The sequence below is a fragment of the Castanea sativa genome, chromosome 11 (assembly GCF_040712315.1).
Source record: "Castanea sativa cultivar Marrone di Chiusa Pesio chromosome 11, ASM4071231v1".
NCBI classification, from domain to species: Eukaryota; Viridiplantae; Streptophyta; class Magnoliopsida; order Fagales; family Fagaceae; genus Castanea; species Castanea sativa.
In genome coordinates this window covers 49,363,956-49,379,452 of record NC_134023.1, presented here as the reverse complement: position 1 = coordinate 49,379,452, position 15,497 = coordinate 49,363,956, and the positions used below count along the sequence as shown (strand labels likewise).

Below are 15,497 nucleotides of genomic sequence, written 5' to 3'. Positions count from 1 at the left end.
ATAAACAAAAACCTCTACACCAAATACGCAACAATCATTTACAAGGTATCCATGAAACGCATAATTGAAAGTGTGAAGGGGAAGAACTTTGTCAAGGCCCCATTCAGTCTTTATGTCATGAAATCTTCTAATTGTCTCATCAGCATTTATATGTACACAAAAGAATAATAATATAATCATTAAAAATAATAAATTACGCATGCATGTTTATTGGGAGAGTACAAACCTTGGATGATCAAGTACTTGTCCCATATCTGATCATTCACAAAGAACTTGAAGCTGGCATTAACCTCCTAACCGAGGTGAAGTTTTTCGATCACCGCAATTGCCAAGAAAAAGGAGATGTGACCAATTTCATTCATTTTATCCTTTCCTTTTGGATAGAGAGACAGCCTCCTGGAAAAGAAGACAGATAAATTGAAAAAGCAAACAATAATTTAATGTAACGAACATTGATGAAGGTATAGCGTTAGAGGCCACCATTGATGACCGCAAGATTCAAAAACACCAGACTCATACTTTTCCAGCACAGCCTCGGATGATAAGTCCACCATTGATGACCGCAAGATTCAAAAACGCCGGACTCATACTTTTCCAGCACAGCCTCGGACGATAAAGCATAGTAGCATACGATTCTATCTTAAGTAAGAAATGAGTTGGTGGAAAATGTCTTATTGAGCTTGTGATTGCTGAAACACAGTGTGTGCAATAAAGAGGCAATCATTAGATAAACACAAATGTTCTGCATTTCATTTGAGAAGCCAAATCCAATCACGATTCCAAAGTTTTCACGGTTTAGTATATACAACTTAGCAAACGACATGTTGAATGGAATTGCATGTTCTACTAGCTCAATTTTTTAGAAAAGTGAAATTCAATCATCTATATCTACTATAGAAAATAACAACAACAACAACAACAACAACAACAACAATAATAATAATAATAATAAAAGGTTTAGATTTGAAATAATATCCCTATGTTCGATGGGATTGGGTCCTTTGGAATGGGGTATTGGCATTTATGAGTCCTTTTCTTACCTTCAGAATCTAATGTCATCAAAAAGTCCACCATAAACATAAGTACTTGTACCTTGTACACTAGAAAATATGGTGTACTTTTTTTTTAATCATAGAAAATAATATATACTTTATATGAACATAAAAATGAATAAATAAGAAAGTTGAAATAACTTTTGAGGGAAAGTGAACATTCAGAGTTCATTCTGGTTGATAGAAGAACCGCCCATTACTGAAGAGTTCGGTTACTGGAACTATCTTTTATAACAAGATAACAATAAATAGAACTAATATGAGCAAAAAATAACAATGTAAGACATGTATTTATAGATAGAAATCAAAGGAAATCAAAGTTCATGTGTACCTTGGAACAGTCCAAAGCACTAAACAAATCATGGGAAATCAAAGTGCATTTATACTCCGCAATCTGCAACAATGCAATGCACCTTAAGGTGGCTTTTGGTATGGGGTAATATTTTAGGATTCCCAGGAATGTTTAAAGATTTCTATGTTTGGTTGCAAATTACGTTAGGGAATCAGATGCCAGGGGAATCCTTAAACCCCTCTCAGTAGGAATGTGGATTCCCTTTAAAACAGGTGGGAATCCAGATTCCCAAACTTAAAAGAAATTGTATTTTTTATAAATTGACAATTTTAACCATTTTTTCTTATCATTTAAGCAATTAAGATAAACTATAAAACAAATTATCAATATCTTCTCTCTTGTCTTTATCTTTTCCCGCCAAAACAACATAAACAGGATAAATAACTCTGCTAATAGTTATTGTCATTTTGAAATGTTAGATCACAGTTTTAATGAATGTGTTGCTAATTGATAGTTTATATAATGTTTTTTATCTATCTATTTAGAGTAAGATATTTTTTTAAAGGACTAATTAATAGTTTATATATATTTTTTCATTATTTATTTAAAGGAAGATTTTTTTTTTAATGGGCTTGGTACTTCACATTCAAATCTAAGGACAAAATGGGAAAAACAAATAATTCATTTAAGATTCCTGGGAATACACCAAACATTATCATCTCACATTCCTGGGAATCTCCCAATGAAACCAAACATAGGAATAGCTACATTCCTAGGAATCACATTCCTAAGAATCACATTCCTGGGAATCTAGATGCCAGGAGTAATGTAGATTCCCCGTACCAAACGCCACATAAGGGTCTGTTTGGCTGGAAGAATGGAAAAATGAGAGAATAGAAAATGATGAGAGGATGAAAAAGTTGGATAATAGAAAATATTTTAATTTCCTTCCTTGTTGTTTGGTTGGGAGTGAAAAAGTGGATGGATGGAAAAAATTAGTTTGTATAAATTTACTCACATACTCTTGTTAAAAAATAATGCCCAATTAAAACCCAAAAAAAAAAAGTGACAAACAAGAAAAAAAATAATAATAAAGAGAAAAAGCAACCACCCAAATTTATTGAAAAATAAAAATCACATCAAGAAAAAAATAAACCACGTCTAGTTAAACAAGAAAAAAAATATAACAAAAAGAAAACAAACCATTGTCACCCCATGCCCCAAGAAATCAAAAGAAATTAAAAAAAAAAAAAAAAAAAAGGAAAAAGCAAAGTATCGCAAGAAAGCAAAAGATTAAAATAAAAAAATAAAAATAAAAATAAAAAGAAAGAAAGAAAAAAAAAGCCAATGTTGCCCTGGAAAGCAACTGGGGGCATTTTTGTCCATATAAAAAATACTCTCTTTCCCAATTTTCTCCCCATTTTGGGGAGAATATTTTGGTGAGTTTGGGGAGAAAACACACCCCGGCCCCACCACATTTTTTTCCTCTCCCCTTTCCAATCAAACTTCCTCTAAAAAGTTTTCCCTCATTTTTTTCTCTCTAAAATTTTTCATCTACCCTATTTCACCTCCAAACAAGCATACCCTAAGATCAAACACATTGAATAGTTTTTGGTTTGAACTTGGAGGTGAAGGGGAACAAGGCTATCCAATTAAATTTGTAGATACATAGAAAAATAATGTTACATTTTTCAGGTCAAATTAGTGATTGGCATATATAATAATGCTCACTATTTTCTAGAGCCAATTTTTTTTTTTTTTTTTAAAGAAAATTTTCTATAGCCACTTAAGGACAATTGTGTATTGTAAGGGGCATTTATATTAGTTTTACCAATTTAATATTTTAGCAAAAATTATTTAAACTCAACCCAAATAAGAATGCATCAACCTCACTAAATTAATTAAAGTTTTTAAAGAGGATAATCTCATCTTTACATGTAGTAAGCCTCCAGGAGAGAGTTTTACATACATATACACTTAGATTAGACTAGAGTAGAAATTCTATCGTGTATAAAAAAAGAAAAAGAAAAAGTAAGCCTCTGTCCTCACTATATTAAATCTTAATGTTGATAAAATATTGAGGCTGATGTATGAGTATGAAAATAATAGATAGCTTAACAAGCAAAAGTAAAAAAAAATTTGGATTAATTTAGCTAAATATTTGAGGAGACTGATATGAATACTCTAAAAGTGACAAACAGAGATTTAGTTTAAAAAGGAAATGATTAAAATATAAAACATAAAATAAATTTAATCCCGAAAAATGTTAAGAAAGATATAGAGGGTGTTTTGTTTTTTATGCTTACTGTTGATTAAAAGATATTTGTCCCAAAGTAGTCAATATGGCTAGAGGTCATGGATTTGTCATGGTGTTGCGAGATGGCCATGGGTCCGTTGTTGCCAGTCTTGAAGAGGGAGAGCGAGAGATCTGCTGTTGTGTCTCGCATTGGCTCTCTAGCCCCAATTCGGCCTTAGGTGGGTCAAAGTGTAACTATGGCTCTCGATGGGTCTTGATGGGTTTGCTGGTCCGCGGTGATGAGTGGGGTGGGGGGGTCTTTTAAATAGACAGCTTGATTACTTAAGAATAAATTGAGAAAATAAAGAAATACACAAGTACTAAAATTTGACACCATACCAAAGTTTTTCAGGACATTATCTATATACTTTGATTTCCTTTTAGAATATATACAATATTTAGGCTTTGTCTGGTTTGCTTTTGGAGGGGTCAAGAAGTGTTTAAGGGGTTAAAACTCTAATTGCCAACGTTTTTGCAATTTGGCTAGAGAATTTTAACAGGGAACTTAAAGCTGAAAGCAATTTTGAAGTTTAAAATTGAAATTCAGTACTTCTAGGAAAAGGCACTACAATTCACCAAGTATTGCTGAAAGTAATTTTCCAACTGCTAAAGACCTTCTATTCTGTTAAATCGGGTTATCAGTTCCCTAAAAGTTAAAAGTAAATCTCATCAGCTACAACCCAATTCTGCAATCACAGGACAAACAGGAATTTTCTGGAAGAATATTTTGGGCTTATCAACTCCAGCTAAGGTTAGAAATTTTATTTGGAGAGCCTGCAAAAATGCTATTCCCACAAAGGCTAGCCTTGCTCACCGAACTGTGTTTGATGATCAAACCCGTGACATATGCCATCCCGATACAGAAGATGCCCTCCACGCATTGTGGTCTTGCCCAGGTATTTAAGAGGTTGGGAGAAGAGATTCCCAGTGGGACTTTTGTTTAAATGTTATTTTTGATAGCTTTTCAAAGTTAGTCCATTATGTTATGGAATCCAGGACAACGTTGATCTTTTTGCTATGATTTCATGGACGATCTGGTTTAGAAGGAGCAAGCTTTGGAATTCATCTCAGGTCTTCCCCATTAACTCAGTCTACAAGCAAGCTCAGGACTCACTTTCTGAATTTTTGCAAGCACAACCACGGCCTACACTTGCCCTGAGTTACCTGGATTTTGCCTTCTACAACTAACCCAAAAAAAAAAAAACCTTCACTATATATTTTTGATAGGTACCCTTCCGTGTATATATACGCATGCAAAACACTAGGAGCTAAAGAGATTAGTAAGAACATTCATGTAACATAACATGCACAGTCTACGATAACCATGACAAATATGTAAGTTAATCCAAATTTGATATTATCTCTACAACTGCAATAAGGATAATCTTCCATTCACCAAAAAGAAAAAAAAAAATCTCCCTATCTTACCAAATGCGGTTCCAAGAAAAATGGTAGGCACCATCACTATGCAATCAGCTTAATGTTAGACACAGCCATAATTTCTGCTTCCACAATTAAAGTGTCATTCACCAGAAAACCCTTTGATGCATCATTGAGATTCTCTAGAAGCAAAAATTGCGAAAAGCCCCAGTCTTTCAATGATTTAGAAAACCAATGTTTAGCTGAAAAAAGAGAACAAAACAAAGTTTACAGTGGAACAAAACAAGTGAAGGAGAACAGGAAACAGATACATAATGAGGAAACTCAGGTTTAACCATAGCTCTGGTAGGATATTAAGCAAATTGAAAAACAAAACCTCCACTGGAGCCTATATTTCCCCAACATTTGAAATGAAAATATGGTTAAAATATTTGATTTACCTGTGTTTTCTACATGATTTTTGTTGATTTGGTCCCTTATTCGCAGTTTGAATTCTGCAAAATATTTGAGATCTGATAGAAGACAACTACATGAGCAGAGGTAGACAGAAATCGCTTTGGCTTTTCCAATAGAATTTCCTTTTGGATAAACCAGTATCTTCCTGGATTCAGCAAAAAGAATTAAAAACAATGCTGATAAACAAAAAATTTAACTTTCCTTTTAATTACAATAAAAGTGCAACTTCCAGTAATAAAAATACCATTGTGAATCTGCAACAGTGAATTTTTGAGAATAGGATTCTTCATCTAGTGCCGAGAAGTTTTCAATCTTCCAAGTCAAAGTACAATTATCAGGTTTTTTTGTCATGGAAACACACTCCAGTTTGCCACTATGTTTATGAACAAAAACCTCGACACCAAATAGGCAACAATCATTGACAAGGTATCCATGGGAAACATCATTGAAAGTATCCAAGGGAAGAAATTTGGTAAAGCCCCATTCAGTCTTCATGTCATGAAATCTTTGAATTGAACTATCATCAGCATCTGGACAAAAGATGATATAGGAAATAAATTTACGAAACCATTACACATACATGCATATTTATTTGCATCAATTATGAGAGAGCAAACCATGAATGGTCAAGTACTTGTCCCGAATCTGATCAAACACGAACAATTTGAAGTTGACATAAATCTCCCAACCAAGAGGAAGATTTTCTGTCTCTACAATTGCTAAGTAAAGGGAGATATGACCAGTCCCATTCATTTTTTTGTTTCCTTTTGGATAGAGAGACAACCTCCTGTAAAAGAAGACAGACCTCTTGAAAAAGAAAACATTTATATTTTAATTGAAAAAATAATTAAGAAGGTAGAGCATTAGAGTCCACCATTTGTGCCCACCAGCTTCAAAAACACCGGACTCATACTTTTCCGCAGTCTCGGACAGTATAGAGAATGACTCTATTTTAAGCATGTAATGTGTTGGAGGTAAATGTCTTTTTGATCTTGTGATTGCTGCAAATACATTAGGAATATTCAAAAGGCAATCTTCTAAATATTGGTTAATGACATATAGATTGGGGTTCGGAAATGTTTTCAACCAAGCAGTACTAAAGCAGAATCAATGAACTCAAAGAAATTTTAAAATGAACAATGCAGTACTGGTTCATGCAAATGCAGCAGATGTCATTTTGTAATCTATCACATATATTCTCTACTTGATCAAGAATCCTACAAAAAGTATTTTGGAGTCATGCATACTTCTTTTTGGGGGATTCAAGCTGTTAGTCCAGTGGTACCAGCACCCTCTATAATGCCCAGTACTTGAGGTTTAAACCCAACCCCCACCATCTCCCCCCCACCCCTCCATTTTTACATAGCAAAAGATAATAATAATAATAAGACCATTTTGACTCTTTTTCTTTAATGATTTTCAATTATCCAACTTGAAATACAATGATTTAATTGAAGCACAGTAATAGAATCTAATTTTAAGTTTGGAAATATCATACAGATAAACATAAAATATTTTGGGATCATAAATTGACAACTGCAGACCTGTTACATGAAAACCTTTTTTCCCCTCTATATGGATACCTAAAAGACCATTTTGACTCTTTTTTTTTTGTTTTTTTGTCTATTTTTGAGAATCCACCCCGATGTTTTTAAGAATCACGCTGAATAATCGGTTGGGAAATTCATATAACTCATATGGAAAAATAAATAATATTCATGATGTACTTTTATGAACACTGAAATGAAATAAACAACAAAGAAACAGAGCATAATAGCCTCAAATTTTTTAAAATTGTGAAGAGGAGGGAAAAGAGAACAGACAGAGTTCATCGCAGAAGTTGGTAGTAGCAGAGTCGCCAGACTTCATCACTTCAAAATTTTCTGGTTTCTGGAAATCCTCTTTTTGAGAAAAATATTGATAGTTTGCATCCCTCTTTATATATAGAAGATAGAGGGAAATAAAGGCGCGTTTGGGGGGTCGGAGGTAAATGTCTAAAAGCACTGGTATTGGTGGTACTAAAATCTATGTTGCTATTTTTAGTTTTTTAGCATCACCAAATATCAAAATGAAACTATATTGGTAGAGCCAAAATTATATTTTTTGGCTCTATAGTTACAGTGCATGGTTACTTTTGGTTGTAAACTGTAGCTTATATGTTTAAAAAAAATATATACATATTTTAAATTGTTGTGTCCACACTGCTTTTTAATAAAAAAAATTTCTTTTGGTTGTGTTCACACTGTTTTTTAATAAATTTTTTATATTATTTTAATCAAGTAACTAAAAGTATAGATATATTAATGTTGGATATGTTATAAAGTAAGAAGCTGAAATAAAGGAAGTATTTTTTTTATAGATTCATGTTACTAAATTGATGGATCTACCAATGTGAATGGTCAAAAGGATAGAAAAAGTAAGTAAAAAAAAAAATAGTGCTTGACAACTTTGTGTTGGCGTCCCCCACAATCTGGACTGACTGTTCACGACCAGTGAAAAAAGAAAAAACATTCCCCAAGGCAACACTTCAACTGAAGAATTAGAGGGGCTGTGTGTGAGAATAGTTTTATATAAGTTGTTTGGCTGTTTTTAATATACGTGTGAATAAAAAAGTGTGTAAAAAAATGTATAATATTATTTAAAATATGTAAAAACGTGTTTAAATTTGCTTGTCAAACACTCCAAGTGACCCAAACGGCCCTAAAAAGAAAGAAAGAAAAAAAAATTGTCTTTTTGTTGTTGTTGTTTTTTTTTTTTTTTCCTTTTGTTGGCTATTAAAATATTTTCTTCAATACCGCACGACCTTAGTGCGATGGTCACTCTACAAGTACAAGTGCTTGTAGGGTGTGGGGGCAAGAGTCGGTTTCAAGTCTCCAAGAGGAAGTTTCACATACATATACACTTAGATTAGGCTAAAGTATAATTTTATTTTGTATAAATATATATATATATATATATATATATTTTTCTTCAATAAAATTTTATGTCCAACTATTATTTTAAACAATTAAATTGTCTTTCAGTTGTCCAACTCATCTGTTATCTCCCCTTTTACTCCCAATATTCAAATTTGCTTTTATTCATTCAAAATCAACTCAAATCCATTCCAAACGTCATCTTAAGCTAATCCTAATCCACTCTCACACGCAGAAGATTTGTGTTTATCTGAAGATTTGTGTTTATCTAATGATTGTTGATTTTATCTTAAGAAATGAGTTGGCGGAAAATGTCTTACTGATCTTGTGACTGCTGAAATACAGTAGGTACAATAAAGAGGCAATCATTAGATAAACACAAATCTTCTGCATTTCATTTGAGAAGCCAAATCCAATCACGATTCCAATGTGTTCACGATTCAGTATATACAACTTAGCAAACGACATATTGAATGGAATTGCATGTTCTACTAGCTCAATTTTTTAGAAAAGTGAAATTCAATCATCTCTATCTACTATAGAAAATAATAATAATAATAATAATAATAATAATAAAAGGTTTAGATTTGAAATAATATCCCTATGTTCGATGGGATTGGGTCCTTTGGAATGGGGTATTGGCATTTATGAGTCCTTTTCTTACCTTCAGAATCTAATGTCATCAAAAAGTCCACCGTAACCATAAGTACTTGTACCTTGTACGCTAGAAAATATGGTGGACTTTTTTTTAATCATAGAAAATAATATATACTTTATATGAACATAAAAATGGATAAATAAGAAACGAAATAACTTTTGAGGGAAAGTGAATGTACAGAGTTCATTCTGGTTGATAGAAGAACCGCCCATTACTGAAGAGTTTGGTTACTGGAACTACCTTTTATAACAAGATAACAATATATTGAACTAATATGAGCAAAAAATAACAATGTAAGACATGTATTTATAGATAGAAATCAAAGGAAATCAAACGGCATGTGTACCTAGCAACAATGCAAAGAACTTTTATATCAATTACCATGGCTATATTTATAGAGGGAAATCAAAGGTCATGTATACCTTGGAACAATCCAAAGCACTAAACAAATCATGGGAAATCAAAGTGCATTTATACTCTGCAATTCGCAACAATGCAATGCACTTTAAGTGTCTGTTTGGTCTTTGGTCGAAAGAGTGGAAAAGTGAGAGGATAGAAAACGTTGGCAAGATGAGAAAAGTTGGATGATAGAAAATATTTTAATTTCCTTCCTTTTTGTTTGGTTGAGAGTGAAAAAGTGAATAAATGGAAAAAAATTAGTTTATATAAATTTACTTACATACTCTTGTTAAAAAATAATGCCCAATTAAAAAAAAAAAAAAAGTAACAAACAAGCAAAAAAGAAAAAGAAAAAGAAATCACCCAAATTTATTAAAATATAAAAATCATATAAAAAACAAGATTACGTCTAGTTAAACAAGAAAAAAAACAAACAAAAAGAGAACAAATCACTGTCATCCCACGCCCCAAGAAATCAAAAGAATAAAAATAAAAAATGCGCAAAGCGTCGCAGGAAAGCAAAAGATTATAAAAAAAAAAATTAAAGAAAAAGCCAACGTTGCCCTGGAAAGCAACAGGGGCATTTTTGTCCATATAACAAATCACACTATCTTTCATAATTTTCTCCCCATTTTAAGGAGAAAATATTTTGGTAAGCCTAGGGAGAAAACACACCCAAGCTCCACCATATTTTGTTCCTCTCTCCCTCCTAATCAAACTCCCTCTAAAATATTTTGCCTCTTCATTTTCTCTCTAAAATTTTCCATCCACCATATTTTACCTCCAAACAAACATACTCTAAAGTTAAACAAACTGAATAGTCTTTGGTTTGAACTTGGAGGTGAAGGGGAACAAGGCTATCCAGTTAAATTTGTAGATACATATAAAAATAATGGTACATTTTTCAAGCGAGATTAGTGATTGACATATATAATAATGTTCACTATTTTCTAGAGCCACCTTTTTTTTTTTCTTTTAAAGAAAATTTTCTATAGCCAATTAAGAAGAACAATTGTGTATCGTATGGGGCATTTACATAAGTTTCACCAATTTAATATTTTAACAAAAAAATATTTAAACTCAACCCAAATAAGAACGCATCAACCTCACTAAATTAATTAAAGTTTTTAAAGAGGATAGTTTCATCTTTACATGTAGTAAGTTTCTATTCTCACTATAATAAAATTTTAATCTTGATAAAATATTGAGACTGATGTATGAGTATGAAAATAATACATAGCTAAACAAGCAAAAATAAATTTTTTTGGGATTAATTTAGCTAAATATTTGAGGAGACAATGTAAATACTCTAAAAGTGACAAACAGAGATTTAGCTAAAAGAGGAAAAGATTAAAATATAAAACATAAAATAAATTTAATTCCAAAAAATGTTAAGAAATGAGTATAAGTTACAAAATAAATAAATAAATTGATTTCCAAAACATATAACTTAAAATATAGAGGGTGTTTTGTTTTTTATGCTTACTGTAGATTAAAAGGTATTTGTCCCAAAAGTAGTCAACATGGCTAGAGGTCATGGATTTGTCGATAGTGTTGCGAGATGGCCATGGGTCCGCGGTTGCCAGTCTTGATGAGTGAGAGATCTGCTGTTGTGCCTCGTATTGGGTCTCTAGCCCCAATTAGGCCTTAGGTGGGTCAAAGTTGTCACTATGGCTCTCGAATTAGGCCTTAGGTGGGTCAAAGTTGTCACTATGGCTCGATGGGTTTTGATGGGTTTGCTGGTCCGCGGTGATGAGTGGGGTGGGGGGTCTTTTAAATAGACACCTTGATTACTTAAGAATAAATTGAAAGAAATGCCCAAGTATTAAAATTTGACACCATACCAAAGTTTTTCAAGACATTATCTATATACTTTGATTTCCTTTTAGAATATATACAATATTTAGGCTTTGTCTGGTTTGCTTTTGGAGGGGTCAAGAAGTGTTTTAAGGGGTTAAAACTCTAATTGCCAACGTTTTTGCAATTTGGCTAAAGAATTTTAACTGGGAACTTAAAGCTGAAAGCAATTTTGAAGTTTAAAATTGAAATTCAGAACTTATAGGAAAAAGCACTACAATTTACCAAGTATTGCTGAAAGTAATTTCCCAACTGCTAAAGACCTTCTATTCTGTTAAATCTCATCAGCTACAACCCAATTCTGCAATCACAGGACAAACAGGAATTTTCTGGAAGAATATTTGGGGCTCATCAACTCCGGCTAAAGTTAGAAATTTTATTTGGAGAGCCTGCAAAAATGCTATTCCCACAAAGGCTAGCCTTGCTCACCGAACTGTGTTTGATGATCCAACCTGTGGCGTGTGCCATCGCGATCTGGAAGATGCCCTCCACGCGTTGTGGTCCTGCCCAGGTATTTAAGAGGTTTGGAGAAGAGATTCCCACTGGGATTTTCGTTTGAATGATATTTTTGATAGCTTTTCAAAGTTAGTCCATTATGTTACGGAATCCAGGACAACGTTGATCTTTTATCTATGATTTCATGGATGATCTGGTTTAGAAGGAACAAGCTTTAGATTCATCTCAGGTCTTTCCCATTAACTCAGTCTACAAGCAAGCTCAGGACTCACTTTCTGAATTTTTGCAAGCACAACCACGGCCTACACTTGCCCCGAGTTACTCGGATTTTGCCTTCTACAACTAACTATAAATAAATAAATAAACCTTCTATATATATATATATATATATATGCATGCAAAACACTAGGAGCTAAAGAGATTAGTCAGAACATTCGTTTAACATAATATGCACAATCTATGATAACCATGACAAATATATAAGTTATTCCAAGTTTGATATTATCTCTACAACTGCAATAAGGATAATCTCCCAGTCTCCAAAAAGAAAAAAGAAAATCTCCCTATCTTACCAAATGCGGTTCCAAGAAAAATAGTAGGCACCATCACTATGCGAACAGCTTAATGTTAGACACAGCCATAATTTCTGCTTCCACAATTAAAGTGTCATTCACCAGAAAACCCTTCGATGCATCATTGACATTCTCTAGAAGCAAAAATTTCGAAAAGCCCCAGGCTTTCAATGATTTAGAAAACCAATGTTTAGCTGAAAAAAGAGAACGAAACAAAGTTTACAATGGAACAAAACAAGTGAAGGAGAACAGGAAACACATACATAATGAGGAAACTCAGGTTTAACCATAGCTCTGGTAGAATATTAAGCAAATTGAGAAACAAAACCCCCACCGGAGCCTATATTTCCCCAACATTTGAAATTAAAATATTTGATTTACCTGTGTTTTCTACATGATTTTTGTTGATTTGGTCCCTTATTCGCAGCTTGAATTTTGCAAAATATTTGAGATCCGATAGAAGACAATTACATGAGCAGAGGTAGACAGAAATCGCTTTGGCTTTTCCATTAGAATTTCCTTTGGGATAAACCAGTATCTTCCTGGATTAAGAAAAAGAATTAAAAATAATGCCGATAAACATAAAAATTAACTTTCCTTTTAATAACAATAAAAGTGCAACTTCCAGTAATAAAAGTACCATTGTGAATTGTTTATCCAAAAAAAAAAGTACCATTGTGAATCTGCAACAGTGAATTCTTGAGAATAAGATTCTTCGTCTAGTGCCGAGAAGTTTTCAATCTTCCAAGTCAAAGTACAATTATCAGGTTTTTTTGTTATGGAAACACACTCCAATTTGGCACTATGTTTATGAACAAAAACCTCGACACCAAATAGGCAACAATCATTGACAAGGTATCCATGAGAAATATCATTGAAAGTATCCAAGGGAAGAAATTTGGTAAAGCCCCATTCAGTCTTCATGTCATGAAATCTTTTAATTGAACTATCATCAGCATCTGGACAAAAGAAGATATAGAAAATAAATTTACGAAACCATTATACATACATGCATATTTAATTGCATCAATTATGAGAGATCAAACCATGAGTGGTCAAGTACTTGTCCTGAATCTGATCAAACAAGAACAATTTGAAGTTGACATAAATCTCCCAACCAAGAGGAAGATTTTCTGTCTCTACAATTGCTAAGTAAAGAGATATATGACCCGTCCCATTCATTTTTTTGTTTCCTTTTGGATAGAGAGACAACCTCCTGTAAAAGAAGACAGACCTCTTGACAAAGAAAACATTTATATTTTTATTGAAAAAATAATTAAGAGGGTAGAACATTAGGGTCCACCATTTGTGCCCGCCAGCTTCAAAAACACCGGACTCATACTTTTCCACAGTCTCGGACAGTATAGAGTATGACTCTATTTTAAGCATGTAATGACTTGGAGGTAAATGTCTTTTTGATCTTGTAATTGCTGCAAATACATTAGGAATATTTAAAAGGCAATTTTCTAAATATTGGGTAATGACAAATGGATTGGGGATCGGAAATGTCTTCAACAAGCAGTCCTAAAGCAGAATCATTGAACTCAAAGAAATTTTAAATTGAATAATGCAGTACTGGTTCATGCAAATCAAGCAGATGTCATTTTGTAATTTATCACATATATTCTCTACTTGATCAAGACTCCTACAAAAAATATTTTGGAATCATACATACTTTTTTTCGGGGGATTCAAGCTCTTAGTCCAGTGGGACCAGCACCTTCCATAATGCCCAGTATTTGAGGTTTATATGGATACTTAAAAGACCATTTTGACCCTTTTTCTTAAATGGATCCCAAGCATCCAACTTGAAAATACAATGATTTAATTGAAGTGATAAAATCTAAATGCGGACATGACATTCTTCGTGAAGTGCAAAACACATTTAGAAAGTGATTATTAACCCTAACTTGAGCCATTTTCTACAAATATTAAGCAGTAAGAAAAGACCTAAAAACGTCCTCCTGATCAGTGCACAAAGCTTCTATTTTTGCGGGGTTTTGGAGAGGTCTTAGTAAGCACCAACCTATTTTCCAGCAACAGACTATCATATACTTCTCATTTGAGATGCCGACTTCAATTATGACGATTCTAATGTTTATCACATACAACTACAGCAAAATATTTGCGGGCTCGACAGACTGATTCAAAAAAAATAATAATAATAATAATCGAACTTATTCTAATTGCTTAATTCTTTTTAGAAAAGAAGTTGGGAAATTCATACAACTCATATGGAAAAATAAATAATATTCATGATGTACTTTTATGAACACTGAAATGAAATAAACAACGAAAAAAACAGAGCATAATAGACTTAAATTTTATAATTGTGAAGAGAAGGGAAAAGAGAACATACAGAGTTCATCGCCGAAGTTGGTAGTAGCAGAGTCGCCAGACTTCATCACTTCAAAATTTTCTGGTTTCTGAAAATCCTCTTTTTCAGAATTTTTTAGAAGACAGAGGGAAATAAAGGCGCGTTTGGAGGGTCGGAGACTCGGAGGTAAATGTCTAGACTCTAGAGCACTGCTATTGGTAGTGTTAAAAAGCTGTGATCTCGTTCGGTAATATCGTTGGTTATATTTTTTTAGAAATATATGCGAGTGAAAAAGTATAAAAAAATATATGTGGGTAAAAAAATATGTGAAAATATATATAATGTATTTTAAACATTAAAAATTATTGTTTAAAAAATCTTACTAAATAGTCCTTATATTATTATTTTTAGCACTATCAAATACTAAAATGTGATTATATTGATGAAGCTAAAACTATATTTTTTGACTTCATAACTAAAGTGTACAGCTACTTTTACTTGTGCACAGTAACACATAGGTAAAAAATATATATTATTAAATTGTTGCATTTACACTACTTTTTAATAAATAAAAACTTGAAGGCCTCTGAATGAATTTTTCATATTATTTTAATCAAATAACTTAAAATATAGATCTACGTTAAATATATTATAAAATAAAAAAGTAAAATAAATAAAGTATTTTTTTAGAATCATATTGCTAAGTTTATGACACACTTCAATGTAAATGCTCAAAACGATAGAAAAAGAAAGTAAAAAAAAAAAATTAGTGCTTGACAACTTTGTGTTGGCGTCCCCACATTCTGGCCTGACTGTCTATGACCCGTGAAAAAAGAAAAAGCATTCGC

At 32.6% G+C, this 15,497-nt stretch overlaps 2 protein-coding genes across 6 annotated transcripts; both read right to left on the bottom strand.

Annotated features, from left to right (window-relative positions):
• On the bottom strand, nucleotides 1-7,485 carry LOC142617507 (MATH domain and coiled-coil domain-containing protein At3g58370-like). 5 transcript variants are annotated; one of them, XR_012840984.1, is made up of 8 exons: nucleotides 7,300-7,485; nucleotides 6,351-6,477; nucleotides 6,094-6,263; nucleotides 5,721-6,006; nucleotides 5,461-5,621; nucleotides 5,069-5,262; nucleotides 520-689; nucleotides 1-396 (listed from the first exon to the last, which is right to left on the bottom strand). XR_012840984.1 is itself a non-coding variant. In XM_075790396.1 (7 exons), the coding sequence occupies exons 1-6, from the start codon at nucleotides 7,343-7,345 to the stop codon at nucleotides 5,105-5,107; spliced, it is 948 nt and encodes a 315-aa protein (XP_075646511.1). In that variant the 5' UTR covers nucleotides 7,346-7,485; the 3' UTR covers nucleotides 6-396; nucleotides 5,069-5,104. The 5 variants fall into 5 exon arrangements, 4 of the variants coding, with proteins under 4 accessions (XP_075646511.1, XP_075646509.1, XP_075646510.1 ...); XM_075790396.1 differs by lacking the exon at nucleotides 520-689 and having other exon boundaries at nucleotides 6-396; XM_075790394.1 differs by lacking the exon at nucleotides 1-396 and having other exon boundaries at nucleotides 481-689.
• A 4,690-nt stretch (nucleotides 7,486-12,175) lies between these two features.
• On the bottom strand, nucleotides 12,176-14,783 carry LOC142615217 (MATH domain and coiled-coil domain-containing protein At3g58370-like). The gene is made up of 7 exons (XM_075787923.1): nucleotides 14,692-14,783; nucleotides 13,637-13,763; nucleotides 13,380-13,549; nucleotides 13,007-13,292; nucleotides 12,715-12,875; nucleotides 12,349-12,527; nucleotides 12,176-12,304 (listed from the first exon to the last, which is right to left on the bottom strand). The coding sequence occupies exons 1-6, from the start codon at nucleotides 14,735-14,737 to the stop codon at nucleotides 12,370-12,372; spliced, it is 948 nt and encodes a 315-aa protein (XP_075644038.1). The 5' UTR covers nucleotides 14,738-14,783; the 3' UTR covers nucleotides 12,176-12,304; nucleotides 12,349-12,369.
• Between the last annotated feature and the right edge of the window lie 714 nt (nucleotides 14,784-15,497).

What these genes read in the sequence shown, in the direction of transcription:
- LOC142617507 (XM_075790396.1), bottom strand. Translation starts at nt 7,345, where the DNA reads ATGAAGTCTGGCGACTCTGCTACTACCAACTTCTGCGATGAACTCT. An exon ending in CAACTTCTGCGATGAACTCT is followed by an intron (nt 6,478 to 7,299) that starts GTCTGTTCTCTT and finishes ATGTATTTGCAG; the next exon opens with CAATCACAAGATCAAAAAGA. An exon ending in CAAGTACTTGACCATTCATG is followed by an intron (nt 6,007 to 6,093) that starts GTTTGCTCTCTC and finishes TCTTTTGTCCAG; the next exon opens with ATGCTGATGATAGTTCAATT.
- LOC142615217 (XM_075787923.1), bottom strand. Translation starts at nt 14,737, where the DNA reads ATGAAGTCTGGCGACTCTGCTACTACCAACTTCGGCGATGAACTCT. An exon ending in GAAGCTGGCGGGCACAAATG is followed by an intron (nt 13,550 to 13,636) that starts GTGGACCCTAAT and finishes CTTCTTTTACAG; the next exon opens with GAGGTTGTCTCTCTATCCAA. An exon ending in ACTGTTGCAGATTCACAATG is followed by an intron (nt 12,876 to 13,006) that starts GTACTTTTTTTT and finishes TTCTTAATCCAG; the next exon opens with GAAGATACTGGTTTATCCCA.